General features: G+C 31.9%; 1 protein-coding gene across 2 annotated transcripts; it reads right to left on the bottom strand.

The window, feature by feature from the left end:
• Positions 1-465: 465 nt before the first annotated feature.
• Positions 466-13,872, bottom strand: LOC132751890 (uncharacterized). Of its 2 annotated transcripts, none has more exons than XM_060742099.1 (7): positions 13,627-13,872; positions 7,362-7,449; positions 6,348-6,933; positions 5,764-5,832; positions 4,558-4,638; positions 2,655-2,815; positions 466-2,434 (listed from the first exon to the last, which is right to left on the bottom strand). In XM_060742099.1, the coding sequence occupies exons 3-7, from the start codon at positions 6,922-6,924 to the stop codon at positions 1,565-1,567; spliced, it is 1,758 nt and encodes a 585-aa protein (XP_060598082.1). In that variant the 5' UTR covers positions 6,925-6,933; positions 7,362-7,449; positions 13,627-13,872; the 3' UTR covers positions 466-1,564. The 2 variants fall into 2 exon arrangements, with proteins under 2 accessions (XP_060598082.1, XP_060598083.1); XM_060742100.1 differs by lacking the exon at positions 13,627-13,872 and adding an exon at positions 12,533-13,586.
• Between the last annotated feature and the right edge of the window lie 2,608 nt (positions 13,873-16,480).

The following is a 16,480-nucleotide window of genomic DNA, read 5'->3' as shown; positions in this document are numbered from 1 at the left end:
AAGAATAAATTGTGCCAGATTTGTTCAGATTTTGAAAAGTTGATAACAAAATTGATAAGAAGTAGTGGTCAGTAGGATGTGCAAGTCAAATTAAATGACAGCAATCCAAACAATAGGGTGAAATGATGAATATGTCAAACTCTACACATTACAGATAATGAAAGATGCAACACCCTATGTGCACCTCTAGCATCGGGGCAAACTGCAAATACTGTTATCTATTTCAATATCCTAATATAATATATTAAGACATTTGTAAAATGAAAAACAAAGACTATATTTTGACCGTGTGAATCTCCACACATCATCATCATCAACAACAACAACAACAACAACAACAAAAAACAACCATGAACATGATTCATATTCAGTCACAGGCGACTGCAAAGCAACTTCTTTATTGAATATCTTATTTGTAAAAGCTTTGTATTTATTTTATATTTACAAGAAACGCATAACTCATTCATATTAGATTTTATTACACTGATTAATAAGGGGTTACAAATTGAAACAATTACATGTATAATGATATTTGACAAAGCTTATACTTAGTAAAAAAATATTAAAAAAAAAGTAAAAATAAATGGGTTAAAGGGGACAAGAACAGAAGATCGTATCCTGTTCCGTATGAATATCCATATTTATATGTCTAAATTGAGTGGTTTTGGGGTCTGTAAAATTTAAGTTTCATTGAAATTTGACGATCGTTCATCACAATAGATTGTTTTGTATTAAAGATATTTATTTTCCAATTTCTATAAGAGTGATATAGCATAAATGTTCCAAAAGTTGGTATATTTTTGCTATATTTCATTTAAATATGAAGTATTTACACAGAATTATGATAACATTTAAAGTGTTATGCATACCTAATATACTGAAATACACTAGATAACCTTTAGAGAATACAAATGTTTGGATTATGTTCCAGAAAACTTTTGTTTATTGACATCTCTATATTAAATGTTCAATATATTCTCAAATAAACAAAAATCATAAACATTGGCAGATGATAAGTTGCATTTAAAATATATTTATTTGTTGGGACTAAACGCATTAAAACTGTTTTGAAAATTACGACGATTGGTGTCGATTGTACTCTTCAAAGGTATATTAAATATTAGTTTCCAATCTATTTCATTGTAACATGTGGTGTACGCAGTTGGTTTTTCAACAGTATTTGCATTCATCTGATATTTATGCAACAACTGGTTTCGTGACTTTGTTATTTGTTCTTAAGTTGTTATCCTTGATCAATGAAAGCATTCATACTCGTACATCAATATGTCATACAATGAAGTTGACACAGACCACATCCCCTTTAACCGGAAACGTCACAACTACAAGAATAATACCATAACTTCCAAAATTATAAGGAAACTGGTAACGTTGAAAGTAAAAATTAATACAAGGTTTAACATATACTTAAGGTATGGAGTGTCTAGGTTAAAGTGTGTTGACTGAACGGAGAACTACTTACAGACAAACATACGTTAAAACTTGAAACTGTTAAAAATACTGGACACCCGAAACACATGAATGCACATAAACAATCATTGTTCATTTAACACATGTGAAAATCTTTTTCTGTTAATGATTTCAGCTGCTCTAAACCCTTATCAAGTCTAACCGTAGTATATGAACGTTGTCGCTGTGATGCCGGTTTGTTTATATTTTCTCCAACAACCATTGAAATTAACTGGACTTCCTCTCCATATTTATCAGGATTATCGGCACACACTATCGCCCCACTATCGCCTGCTTGACAGAAAGCAATGCCTTTATGTCTGTCTTCTACAATTATATAGTTCTCATCCAAATTGTCAGTTTGCACTGCAATTTGTTCCGGCATAGTAATTGTACCAAGACCTAGTCGCGTTGTAGCTCCTTTAATGTGTACATTCAAACCTCTAAGCTTATCGGTATCATAATCGCAAGGTTTTCCTGGAACAGGACTCCCCTCTTCAGTAATATACCTTGAATCAAAAGATATGTCTCGCTGCAATGATGCAGCGGCAATATCAAGGTATTGTTTATTTGCCTCATCCTCAATAACTTCTTTCATAACCTTTCCAATATACGTTTTCTCGTCATTAGCAATGTACAGATTCCTGTCAGAACTTCTTTGAGCAACATGTCTAGAAAGTATGGCCCAAGCCCGTTCTGATTCTTCCGAAGACGTTTTAGCGAACCCCCCAAGAGTTCCAGCTCCATATTCAACTTTTACTCCCTGACCTACATGGCAAGTTGAACACTGGTTTATTCCAACTTTAACTAAAGAGTACTTTGTTATGTTATGTGTTTTCATTAAAGTATCGATGCCTTTTTTAATATCGTCTGAAATGTATTCATCGTTGACATTTATCTGAAAGGTACCCCAGCGATATCCGCAACTTCTTATCAAATGACTTATCATCTTTAACTCCTGCAACATCTGTAACACAAAGCACAATATACAAATATGAAAACACTTTTAATATTTTTATTGGAAACTATTCAGACTTGTAGTACATTTATATAGATAAAAAACAATTAGCAATTCATTGTTGCATTCTACAAAACGTACGATGCAAAAATGTTTTTATGAATATTCACAACTATTGAAAAAGGTCTCCTTTACTAAAAATACAGGGGTAACAGATTTAAATAGTAACCGTTTTATCAATCTTGTACAGGTTTTCAGCAAAACACGGTTTCTCATTGTTTGGAAGAATGCTTCTGTTAAATATTCCAACAAATTCAGTGTGAAGACGTTCTATCAACTCTTTGTCTGCATCTGGAAAATTGGCATGAATGCCGCGTTTGCGACTTTTGTCTGAAAACATATTTGACGAGAAAATTGTAGAATTATTTTATTTATGTTACCATTTATTTTTACCAAAAATACTATATTTACGTCAGATCAATAATTATAGAATCTTTTCAACAATGTAAGTAAATATTTTTTTCTTTGTATTTCTAAGACAAATAAAACATTCGAATAACAACATTTTTTGACATTTTGTGTCATCAAGTGTCAAATACTCCTTCAAACGCTCAACCATGTCATAAGAGTGTTACGAGCCAGGCGTAACGAGAAAGAAAAGCCAGCAACAAACTTGTAACAATAACAAATTTATTGTTGAAAAATTATTAAAGAAAAATAAAATAACAAATTACGTTTACAAATACCTGAAGTCCAAATAAAAATGAAATCTTAAATGTCTAGTCTGATCCTGGAATGATCCTTTTTTGAATAGCACAGTTAAATCCAAGTTAAATCCAAGAACACTTTAGAATAAATTCCCACAATAAAATCCACAATAATAATTTAATCTATTTTGAAATAATCCAAGCTCCAATAAATCACTTAATATCCAAGTTGAATAATACTCCAAATATATTGATGACTTAAAACGTAACTGAAGACTTAAAAGATCACTGATGACTTAAAAGGTAACTGATGACTTAAAGATAAGAGTAATGAAAAATGTCTCCTTATATATATTAACTAAGAAGTTTCTAGAATAGTCTTCCATTTACTACAGTAATCATAATCTAGCAACTTCAACAATAAAGATCATTCCAGAAATTTCTATCTAAATATTATGCATGAGTTTTCTACAACAATTAAGAACGTTCTAGTACATACATGTCGTTTATGTTCTAAAAATAGAACAATGATAATATTGGAAATACCAACTGGCCAGATACAAACTATATACATGTAATATGTTGCATACATAACAAGAGCAAGTTGATAGTTTCACTGGATTTAGTGGATCCATTTTTCGACATATTGTTTTAGAACTAAAGTTGTGAAAACAACAACAAATACACGCCTTGATAATAATCGAATGGTAATTACTTTCATTTAGATCATGAATTTTTGCAATGCCTAACGATTGAATTTGTAATTAGGAATCAAACTTGTGACGTTCTTTGTTGAAATCAAAACAGTCTTACTTTATGCATAGGTAAGAAATGTTGGAATGTCACAAAGTCGGACTTAGATCGCATTAAAATACGACTTTGCTTCTAAATTTGTATGTGTTAGAAGAAAACCGTTATCTTTATGACATAACTACCATATAATAATAACATTCTGACCTTAACATATGTATGTGTTTATTGATTGTTTGATGCTTTGTTAAGTCTTAAATTTAGGTTAAAACCGTCGAACATCATACCTTTAAGATAGTCTTTCGGTAATGCTCTCCCGCAAAACAAATTCTAGCACACTTTCTTATGCACCCTTATATACAGCTTAGAATGTATGATTGATAACTTAAGATTCGGTCTAGTTCAATAACTTTGTAGTATCCTTAGCCGAGTGGTAAGGGTCGTTGACAACGAATCACTAGCACTTCACCACTGCGATTTCGAATCATGCTAGGGAATTTGATTATTTTTGTGTTAGGAAGCTATCCATCTAGCTCACAAAATGTCAATGGTTCTACTCAGCTGCAAATAATGCAGTGATGTAGCTGATCCCTTGCTCTACCAGTTTTGGCAGGTTGTCACCATGTAGACTTTTAAAATGTTAGTTCGACGTAAACCAAACAAAAAATAATTTACCTTGACTATTTTTAACTTCTAATGATTGTTTAATGTCTTCAGACTGTGGTCGGGGTGTTCGTTCCGCTGAATTAGCTTTAACTGAAATATCGTAAATACATTAATCATGCAGTAATGAATAACTCTATTAAAATATATATATATAAAATATTGGTTTATGTTATCCTTTTAGGAGTTATTAATATTGGGAACAAGCGCTGTTTTACGCACGCATTGAATGGCTGGGAAGACATGGTCAACTGTACACTGCAAACATTTAGAAGAGCCGGGTAAAGTGCTACCCAAACGGATGACTGTTTAGATCTGCGCAATTGTTGAAATTTAAGGGAAAGCGTTACGACACGAACATTCCATTACGCCCGTACTCTTTTTATAACATGTCAGGACGGATAGGTTTCAGTTAATGTCGTTATGTGCCAGGAATCCGACACCGTGTGTCGTAATTATATATAGACAGTGTTGCACGTAATGGTTTATCATAATGTCTTGAACATTTATTAATTACAACATCAAATTTGAGCATAAACGTAGTATATAAGACATGAAAGGCATCAGACCCGTTACCAAATTTAACCAAAATAAAACATGTGACCTCGCTTTACTATGTAAAAGACGACTATAATATTTAAGGTTTTGAAACCAAATCATCTGAAAGGAAGAATACAAAACTTCAATGAAATGTAAATTTCTCCAAAATGAACATGTTTCCTATTTTCTTAAAGACAACAAATGATTAGAAAGGCAGATGTTTTATGAAAGCGCAGCACAACAGCTCTTACAACGATGTGTTAATCCATGTGCGAAACAGTTCCCCCATAGGTAGAGACAAGGAATTTACGTTGATTTAATTTCAGCCTGGTTTCACGATATTAAATCTCGGTAAAATACAGACAGTCCATTATTTGTATATGGAGATAAGAAAACATAGTATTTCCATTTGAAGAAAATATAACTTAAAATGTTTTGCAACAAAGCCAGAAATTTGAATTTGGTCCTGAAGTGTAAAACTGATATGCGAATGTTTATATGTACTTGTTTTTTTATTGACGATCCGCAAAAAATCGCGTCATTCGACAGTAAATCATGCGTCTTTTTCAAAATCATGAAAGACTCGGCTGCTTTGCAGCAAAATAATTGTATAAAAATTAAAAAAAAGACTCGTCTGCTTTGCAGCAAAATAATTGTATAAAAATTAAAAAAAAATACTGTCGACTCCGTCTGATTTAGGTCGTTGTTTCGTTGACTCGGTACTTCGAGAATTCAAGGAAAGCTCGCCTGAAAAGAAAACAAAATCTTTATTTTTTTCAATTAATAGTTTAAACGTGTAACGGAAATTAACGAAAACAGGATTCAAAGCTTATTATAGCATAGATATCTACTTTTATCTTCTGTTTAAACTCAAGTCGCCATGTTTTTATGACAAAGAATGAATCATAAACTTATCCAGTCAGACATATAGAATAGCGCTGATGCACTTTTTACTTGCATGAACATAATGTAGAAATCATTTGGACTTATTGGATATTAGCGTTCTGTTCTTGCATTGTGTACGTAACGCTTCTTAAACTCTGAAAAACAATGACTCTTAAACATTGCCTGCCTAGTTATTTTCGTTTGCATCGTACTATTCTTCAAATGTGACCAAAAAAACCTTATAAATCCAAATTTGCAGTTTAGATTGAAAACAATTCAACATACATAACAGATATGTTGATAAAGACTCCGAGGTACGTAAATATTACCCTGTAAATCATCTCTTTTTACTTAATTTATCGAGATATACTTATTACCTGCCACGTCGTTGTCTGTAAGAACAGAATACAAATTTTCACATGCACTCCTCATTCCAGTCAAAGCAAACCTTTCTAAATGGATTGACAAAGCTTTGAATAAATCATCATATAAACAATCACCAATTCTTTCCTTACTACCTAATATCTGTGTAAGAATGTATTCCGACTCTTTATCTTTTCCTATCACAATAGTACGTTCATGGAAATCTTTTGAAATTGTCAAAGTATCTTCATCTCCTAAAAATATGAAGTAAGCGCCTTTGACTGATTTCAATTCATTTTCATTTTCAGCTTGGTACTCTCTTTTAGTAACAGAGTCCTGATGTCTTGGTGAAACAATCAATTCTATGTCGATAAAGGGTTCTTTCGATTTCTTAGATTTGCACATAAATATGCATACATTTTCGTCACTGAGATCGTCTTTAAGTGGGTCACATTCATATTTCTCCATCAAACAGTTATACCGCTTGGCCAAATCTTTCCTCATCTTTAGCATGTACTGATACCGTGGAAAACATTTCACTGGTGCGCTTACCTTAATAACATCTATATCTTGAAGTCGGTTGCGTGCCATGATGTTGTCCTGCATTGTAAAAATCATGAGAAAATATTAATAAAAATATGAATATATCAACATGTAAAGTTTGCTTGCGATTAAATATGATCAGATTTATCTGTAAAATTAAACAAGTATCTGTAAACATTATTAATGATTGACGTAACAAATCACAAACCGCGTTGAAAAAATATAGTTATTCTTGTTCGTCGTACTTCAAAATAACAGGAAAAATGAGAATCAGATAGTATGCAACAAACGACTGTTCATCATATACATAAACCATACTCTACTAACACATTGTATCATATAAAGATAATTTATATTTCATTGTGATAAAAAGTTACTACTATATAACAATTGCATGTGAAATTCAATACAGCACACGAAATTGTGAGGAAACATAGATCCCTATTCTTACCTTTATTTGAATGACAATGAACTTATCAACAAACCTTTGTAACGAAATATGTTGTGGTGATATTCTTATAGTCATCGATTAATATGATAATTCTTTTTGGGATATTAGCATTCTGGTTTGAGCTGAAGTGAATAAAAACATCGATTTTAAGTAGGATTATACGTTAAATCATTTCAAAACAATAATACAGATAAGTATTTTTTAAGTCAAAAATATGTATAATTTTGTAAATTATATTAATTTAATGTTATTATGTTTGAAACTCTCAATTTTAAACAAGTTTGGCTCATTTGTATAAGTTCTTCCCTTGCTCATTTATAATCCTAATCACGACTGTGTCGTCTTACACTTAACTTGTTGAATGCGAATGTGTGTATAACTAAATGTTCTCAAATAACATTGTGTCAATGAAATTCACGGAGATCTAAAATCCAATTCGTTAAAAAACCCTAAAAACCTGCCTTTTCAAGGATTCAAACCATGGTCTCTACACTCACAGAGGTAACACTTTACCACCACACCATTATGCTTAACACATAGCAAATGAATGATTGACTAGTTGGTTACAGATTTAGGCGAGAAATAATATTTATGCTTTTATATAAGAATAATCGACACCCCTATTTGTCAATATTGATGTAAACAGATAATGAAAGGAATAACGAATTCTACTCTCCTAAACAAAAAAGGGTCTAAAACATCAACCTTTTTGTAAACAGTTATTAAATATGAATAGAAGTAGCGTTTGCAGTTAGTTTCCACGAGAACACTGTGGCCTAACGTTTGTTATGCTTCACTTGACACATAATAAACATATAGCGAGCAGGACAGTTTGATGCAGGTAGAAATCGTTGCGCCAGACATTTTTCAACATAATAAATTCAGGTCTTCGACCTGGGAAGGTAAATCCTTTAACTATGCTAACAATATAGTGATAAATTGTTATCCTAAAAGCGTTTTACAGTCGCAAACTCTCAAACTCGCTTTGCCAAGATAGAAAGAAGCCATCTTTTCTGTATCACGCCCGGCAAACTGTCGCTCCACTACAAAATTGTGGTGTACGGTAAAGCGAGCGAAAGGCATTTCAGAGATAGGCCGATTTAAACGTCTACTTGTAAGTTTGGTTTATGTTTTTGTCTTGTAATTCATTTAAGTTGTATTTTTCCAAACATCGATCACGTTAGTTCTGTGTAGGATTGTTTTAGGCTTCAAATGATCTAAGCTATTACAAAAAGAAAATTATATTGAACCCGGGAAAACTTTATCATCTGACGAAGTGATCGGCGATGGGTTAAATATCAAACTTCCAACAATTGACACGCTCTACACTTTTGATTTCTTGAAAAGTGTTTTAGAAAAATATCAACGCGTAACATGAGCTAGTTATTTGTGCAAAATAAACTACTCTTTGTGGATTTCTTAAATTTGTATATCCATTTCTTTCGAAAGTAGTGAAGCCAAAGGGCAAGAGATGGAGCGAAAGGTCGATTGTTGGACGCAAGGCGATATTAAGTTGGTGTTAAGTTTGTAGTCTACGAATTTCTATAAATAAAATCTTTTAAAGTTGAAATAGACTTAATAAAATGTGAAGCCGGAGAAATATGATAATATATATATATTTATTTCTACTATAACTAGGTCTATCAACTATTGATGATTTTAGTCCGTACATCGACTGAGCACTGCCGTTTTTATTACGTTCGTTTTGTCATAGATACCCTGTGAATAATATTACTGATATTTGTTTAACTTATATTTTTCTTAAACCAAGATTTGTACTAACAATATACAGTATTTGATTATAAAACAAACAGTTCTATTTACACATTGAGAGGACAATTATAAAATAAACAACAGTGCTAAATAAGAGAGGAAGTATCTTGAAACAAAAAATGAAACACGCGTTTTATCCTTAGAACGACTGACACTTTTCATGGAAATATCCAACCTTATTTGAGCTATTAATTACAGATGAACTCGGTAGTAGTGACCATTTAATGTGCCCCGTGCATTGCATAATTTTGTCTCTGTTCTGTAACTTGAATATCTAAAGTTTCGGAAAAAAAACATAACATTTTGGCGACAACGATCGCGTTACACGTACCTGCTCAGAAACATTTGCACGCGGTAGAACTAAAAATATTCGATTTTGTCGAATTTGCACTGACACACGTTTTTAAAATGTACAAACCGTGTCAAAAATCATGATTGACCTCGAATAAGTGGCATCCTGTTTAACGACATGGATATGATTAATTTTCTGACCTCATCCAAATTTGGAACATAAATAATTGAATCTATACGGCAGCCATGGGTTACACCTTTGCGATTATATTAATTAAGCTATAGTCGTTGAAAGTTATCACGCTTAATAAGTTTCTTTAAAATGTATTTATATCTCGGTTTCAACACTTGATCATGCCTATTTTCACTTCTATAGCTTTTACATGTAAATATCGCCTTACTTTCAACATCGAACATTTCGCTTCATCTCTTGGCCTTTGGCTCCACAACTTTTGAAAAATATCGATTTACAAGTTAAAGAAATCTCCAGGAGTAATTTATGTTGCACGGAGAACAGTTTCATATTTTTGTACCTCACTTTTTAAACAAAACATCCAAAGTAAATGGCATTTTAATGGTTGGGAAGTTCAATATTCTACAAATCGTCGTTAACTCAAGAATTTATTTCTGATATTTACAGACTGACTCAATCAAATACAAATTGACGCACTGTCTGCCGGCAATAAAAAACATGCTTGGTGATTGGCTACATTTTCTCTCTTTACTTATTATGCCAACGGGAAAAGAGATAATACAAATCAGATAGCCTCATGTTTCGGTGTTTGATCTATTACTTAAGTCAACGGTGGTAGATTGTTCTGTATATATTCTTGATATTCAGGCCGAAAGTCAGATGAATGCGACGACGTTTACAATTAGAGATAATAAGCAATAAAACAATTGATTCACAGATTTTGTAAGACGAGAAAACAACTATACAAATCAATAACGAGGAATGTCAATCATGTGAATTTATAATTCGAAAGTTCATAGGTTCAGTATTCATCTAACTTTATAAAAAAAACTATAAATAATTAAGAAACATGTAGAGCTACGTGGATATTCCTTTTTTTGTAAATTACGAAGCTTACGAGTAGTGTATGGGCAGTTTAAAAGAAACTTGTACGTGATATACGGGCACGTTTAAACGACGGCTAGACATGTTGTTTTAGAGTTGAATGAAATTTACGACATGGAATTCAAATGATAACATTACAATCAGTAACGATACAGATTTTATAATGTAAAGTTCTGTTTTATGGCCAAAGTTTTATTTTCTACACATTTTCATAAAAAAACTAATTTTCTGAATTTGGATAACTTAAACAAGATGCATTGTATTTACAATTATAAACGTGATGTAATCTTATCAGGCTAGGTTATAAGTAAATATGCATTGCGATGACCTTTAGCTTTTCCTCTGCTGTTTTTTGCGGTGACCATCTGAATTCAGTTTGACTTCCTGTAAAACTTACAGGAAAGAACTCAATATAAGAAGAAAATTCATTTGTCAATTTAAATTACAAATTGAAATCTGTGAATACCATTTGTCATTCTAAAACAAAATGTAAAAGATAGTTCTTGCCATTCTAAAATAAAACTTTAATGATAGTTCTTATAAAAGATGTACAGGATGGTTCTTGCCATTTCATGAACAAAATATAAATGATAGTTATAAAAGGAAGTTCTTGAATTGCTAAGATATTACCATACTTTTCCCTCAAAATTGTTTACACTGCGTTTCAATCTATTTACATTTTCTAGTGAACAGTTTATATTATACAATAACTTACTGATTTATAACTTTTGTCCTGTAAGATTATTAAGTTTACATAAAAATATCGAAAAACACACTAAAAATAAGAACTTAAAAAGGTACCCTCAGTTTGTGATGTTCGATAAGTTGATGTGTGATAATTTGCATATATTTTTGCACATTGTATATACATCAAGTATGTATAAATATAATTGCCTACTTCGAAGATATATGTGTAAGAAATCGAGTTCACTTATCGTAAAAGATAGGATCACTAAGGAACACATAGTAATATGTTACAGTGGTCCATCTTTTAAGATTAATATCCATTTTTAAATCTTACCATTGATTACTATCTCCATTGTAACAAAAGTATTTTTACATAAGAAAGGAAACGTACGATTTCTTACGTATTTTCAGTGTGTTTTAATATTTTCCTCTGTACGTGATTAATTATATCACTAAATCGTGCCTATTAAAAAACTTCCCTTTTTATTCGTTTTGGTTAAACTTAAATAAATTTACCTCATTTTATCGCAGTGATAAGGCATAACATGTTATTATCTTGTATATGTTATATGATTTGTCAAATATGATTGCACCATGATATTAAGTTTTTAAAAATTCAATAGACGGTTTATTGTGAATGTCCCCTACTGCTTATAACAGTGATATACCAATACAGATAAGATAAAATAACGTGACAGTTTTCTATGACATAAATAGGACCATCAGATTAAGCCATACTTTAAGTAAAAAAGTAGATACATTTTATTTCATTTTTGTGTCTCAATAACTGTTTAACAGATGAAATGCAAAGGTTCAAGAGAATGTTGTCTCGTTATATACAACACATATGTTTTCAAGTGAAACAAATGGTTCTGTAAGGAAATAGTAAGTTAAAACGTATATCATTCAACAATGAACACAAAATCATTGCAAGGTTAAAAACATTTAAAGTTCTGTATAACATATCTTTAATAAAATACCTTTTGAGGAATAACATTAAATTTGTATAATATTTGTTGTAAATTTCTGTGATAAATTCAGTCTTAGCTGTGTTTATATTCTATTGAACACCGGTTTGGAGTTTTTATGCGTGGATATTGACCACGAAGTCCGTAGGCCTGAATGTTTAATATTCGCATCAAAACGACCAATGTTTTATCGATTCTTACTGGACAATCAAAATTAGGGGGATCACTAACGCATTTTTGTTTTCGAGCGGAGATTTTTCCGCAGTCAATTTTCGTATAAGGCTTTTTTTATTACGCATTCTATTGTCGCATAGGTATACAGATATTTTTAAAGAAATAATTAGGATAAAATGATTCACCTTATCATTCCAGAATTATTTTATCATTATTTCAACAATTCAAACTTACCTGTCAGACTGGATTATATTGTGAACGATTAGTCAGTCTTCAAATTCCACACCTATCAGTTTAAAATGACGTCATTTTGGCGTCTTCTTAGAATAATTCTGACAAGCTTAAAAACAAATCTTGTTTTGAGTGTACTGATTGTACAACTTATAATAAAAAATGCATCCAGTTTCTGATTCTTCAGAAATAAATTCAAGGTAAAAAAATAGCATTGTGGTCGACTGACTTAAGATTGCTTCAATGACATTTGTATTCCCATTGACTTTTTACATATTCTGTTTATTTACCTGCCAAATGAGTATCCTAAAGAAAAAGTATATTGAACTTATTGGCCCTTAGATATCTATTCAATTGTTTTTACTTTATCTTAACTACGTTCACAGTCTAAAACAAAATACCACAAGTTCTATTTTCAAGAAAATATCAATTTTACTTGACCTGTAAAAGGGATCGCTTCCCATACATAGTTTATTCATTTTCATTCTTGTGTTCAAAATACACAAAGTCAGTAAACAATTTATGGATTTCAATGAATTTCTGTGATAAAGATTTTTTCTCAAAAATAAGCATAGTATACAGTATCTTTAAACTATAAAATTATTCCACTTATGTAGAGCATTTAAATCATAAACATTTGTGTCGAGTTATAAATACAAGGGTTCATGTATATTCTTCCACAGTAAGGATTCATAGTTATTTTATACTAATAAGAAGATTCCTCAGCCATACTATATATTCATTGCTCTGCTCCATCCATAGCCTACGGTACAACACTGTAACAACTATTAAACATACATGTTACATGAATGATACTCTTGTTATTCAAATTCTGACGATTTGTAGTTGTGCTTACAAATTTCGGAGTGACTTAGGTTATATTTTTACATTTTTACAACACGAACGATATATATAACAAAGGATGAAAAATGAAATCAAAATAAAACTATTAAAATCATATTATATTAGAAATAAATAAAAAATGATAATGAAATTGAAAATCACGTGTTCTCTTTATACAGAAAAGAAAGAAAAGTGAAAAAAAACATTGTTTTAATCATAACATTATCTTATATATATCAATACTATTAACTTACTTTATATCATTCTCTTTGTCGGTATTTCCATCACCAAAGCCAGATTTGATCTGAATAAATGTGATATTCACTCTTATAATAAAATACTCTTGTGAATTTAATAAAAGCAGATAAGTATCTTATATTTAATCTTAATAATCAATACAAAATTGACCGATGTACACTTGTCTACTCTACAAAAAAATAAGACGCACTTGATACGGATAAAACTTTAAAAAAAATATTTTTCGCTTCCTGTTACAGGTCCCAGATAGATAAACATTGACTAAATAACAGCTGAGATATCTTTACGTCTTTTGCAATCAAAATATTTAATTTCCTTGATTCGGTTTTTAATATGGTAGTCATTTTAACACCGTGTTTACATTTAACCACAATAATAACATATAATTTGATAAACATATGACTGAATAAAAATTTATGTTTAAATTATCTTTATCAGTTATTGCTTGACAGTTTCATATTTGTATATATCAATTTAGTCATGTGGTGTAGAGTTAACCATCTTTAAACAGGCTGATTTGATGTAAATTGTGACTCATTTTAGGATTGTTTCCTTTTACTTCTTTTGGTTAATATATTCACAAATGATGAATCAATCTTAAATCAAGTGGTAAAGGTATCATAATTGGAAAAATTAAACGTGCGAGTGGTTTGTGTGAAAGTAGATTAAATAATCCCTAAAAAAATTCCAAAAACAGGCAATGCAGGTTCACTTGCACTGAGTCTGTTCATGGACGGTACAGTCAAGTGCAAACTATCTTATCACCCCTAACACCGGCTGAAGCAGAATTAAAAAATAACCATTAGAACGATTTTTTTTATATTTTTTACACATCCGCAGATGTGTTGATATGGCGGCTATTATGGAACCTTCAATGTGACACTTTGATTTTCATAAAAGCGGCGTATTGTCTCCAATGAAAAGAAGGCATGTGCCCTAAACTGCAAACAATAGGCGGAACTCAAACAGCTTTATAATAAGAATTTTAATGCCAATACGTAATTTCAATTATGATCTGGTTGGTGTTTTACTTAGAAATACATTTTCTGTAGTTCAGATGATACACAGATTGAGCGGCGGGTAACAGTATAATCACGTCAATACGGCTAGATAAGGCTTGGTTTGTCGCTTCGATGTCCTCGCTGTTCTTTTGACGGACATTAGATTTTAAATGCAACCCATCGATATGCCTTTTGCTTTTGATTCAACCGTTGCATTAAGCATGGTGCGCACGTCCTATTGAAATGTCTTCTTGAAGACTTTCTCTACTTGACATTAATTTTGTGAGCATCTTCAATGGCACATCGGTCATATCCCGTCTTCACGTCACTCCCTACCTCTTTAACCTTTTACCCCTTGAGCATATTGCAAAAAATGGCCGTTTTCATTGAAAAGCCTCCTGTAACAAGTTCAAACTGCTATGAAACTATGAAAAATGCTTCAATACTGATGAAACTAGGCACAAATGTTATCCAGACCGCTCTGTAACAGCATGCTCAATCGTAAATTTCCTGTTTGCATGGCAAAGGGGGGACGTCTCAAAATTGCCAAAAAATCACTATTTTGCATTGTTTTTTCCATCAAAACTGATTTCAAAGTGCTGCAACTTCTCAATGAATTGAGATAGAGTAAAAGGCTTTTCAGCGTCGGTTACTAGTTACCCTAAGATCGACCTGAGGTCATTTTTAGCCTGTCACTTGTCCCGCAATTTTTCTTATTGCGATGAGGGCAACTGCCGCCCCCTTCAAACCCCCCTAACAAAAGGGAGCACATCCCCCTTATCTGGCAACCCCTGATGTAACATTTGAATTGGGGCGGTGCCGAAAAAGTTGTCACTTTTTTAACAACATTTCTAAACGAAAAACAGTGTTTGGGGCCTAAATAGGGCATTTTTTCACTGTTTGAGGCCTGCAGAAAAGGGGGGTGGGGCAAAAAGGCCGTCGAAAAACGCTTTTTATAAGGGAAAGGTTAAGGTAGTGAATAAACACTTAATTAAGCAACTATGAGATATAAACTGATCTGGAAAACGTCACAACGGAAGAATGAAATCGCCTTTCCCTGAAATCCCGACTGATGCTCGTGTCGATTGTTAGGAATAGTTTCGAATAAAAAAACATAAGATTTATGTAAAAATTACCGACGAATAATGATTGTTATGAATGAAAAAGATTTGTTTGCAAAGCGTGCAATATGAACTCTAAAGATTGGCATGGTGTGCAGAAAAAAGGAATCCATTCAAACGGATTATCACAAACCAGCGTTTAAACGGTATAAGCTATGCCATGCTGCGGCGATGTTTGCGATCTATCTGCGCTAACCTCGGCATTCTTAATTTTCCTTTGACGCCGTGAGAACGCCCCCACCCATAGAGTGACAGGGGTTTAAAACGTGTTGTTTTTTTCCATGCTAGCTTTATATACGCAAGGATTTAATAAGTTACAAAGATTTTTGACAAGTTATTTGGACCTTTATAATACTGCATGTTTATTATAGGATAACTATGAAGTTAATATCATATATATTTATAACTGTTGTCAATTAATACAGTCAATTATTTTGTTCTGTAATAAAGGAATGAATTCTTGATACAGATTCTTGACAGGTTATATGGCCGTATATAAAAGGTTGTGTGCAATATATACATCACCTTGCAGACTCGGGATATAAAAGCAAACATACAAGGCCATATAACATGTCAAAATATTTTTAACTTGTAATATGAATGGTTTCTGTACAAGTGCAATAACTGGAGTAGCAGTCTAAGTAATATTGCAAAATAACAAATTTTATGGGCCATAATAGCCTGTCTTAATCTTTATAAAAAATTTGATACAGCAAAACTTCTTTTAT

Source organism: Ruditapes philippinarum, unplaced genomic scaffold, assembly GCF_026571515.1.
Source record: "Ruditapes philippinarum isolate M1 unplaced genomic scaffold, ASM2657151v2 ctg285_1_1_1_1, whole genome shotgun sequence".
Lineage (NCBI taxonomy): Eukaryota > Metazoa > Mollusca > Bivalvia > Venerida > Veneridae > Ruditapes > Ruditapes philippinarum.
This window is presented reverse-complemented; position numbering and strand designations above follow the sequence as displayed.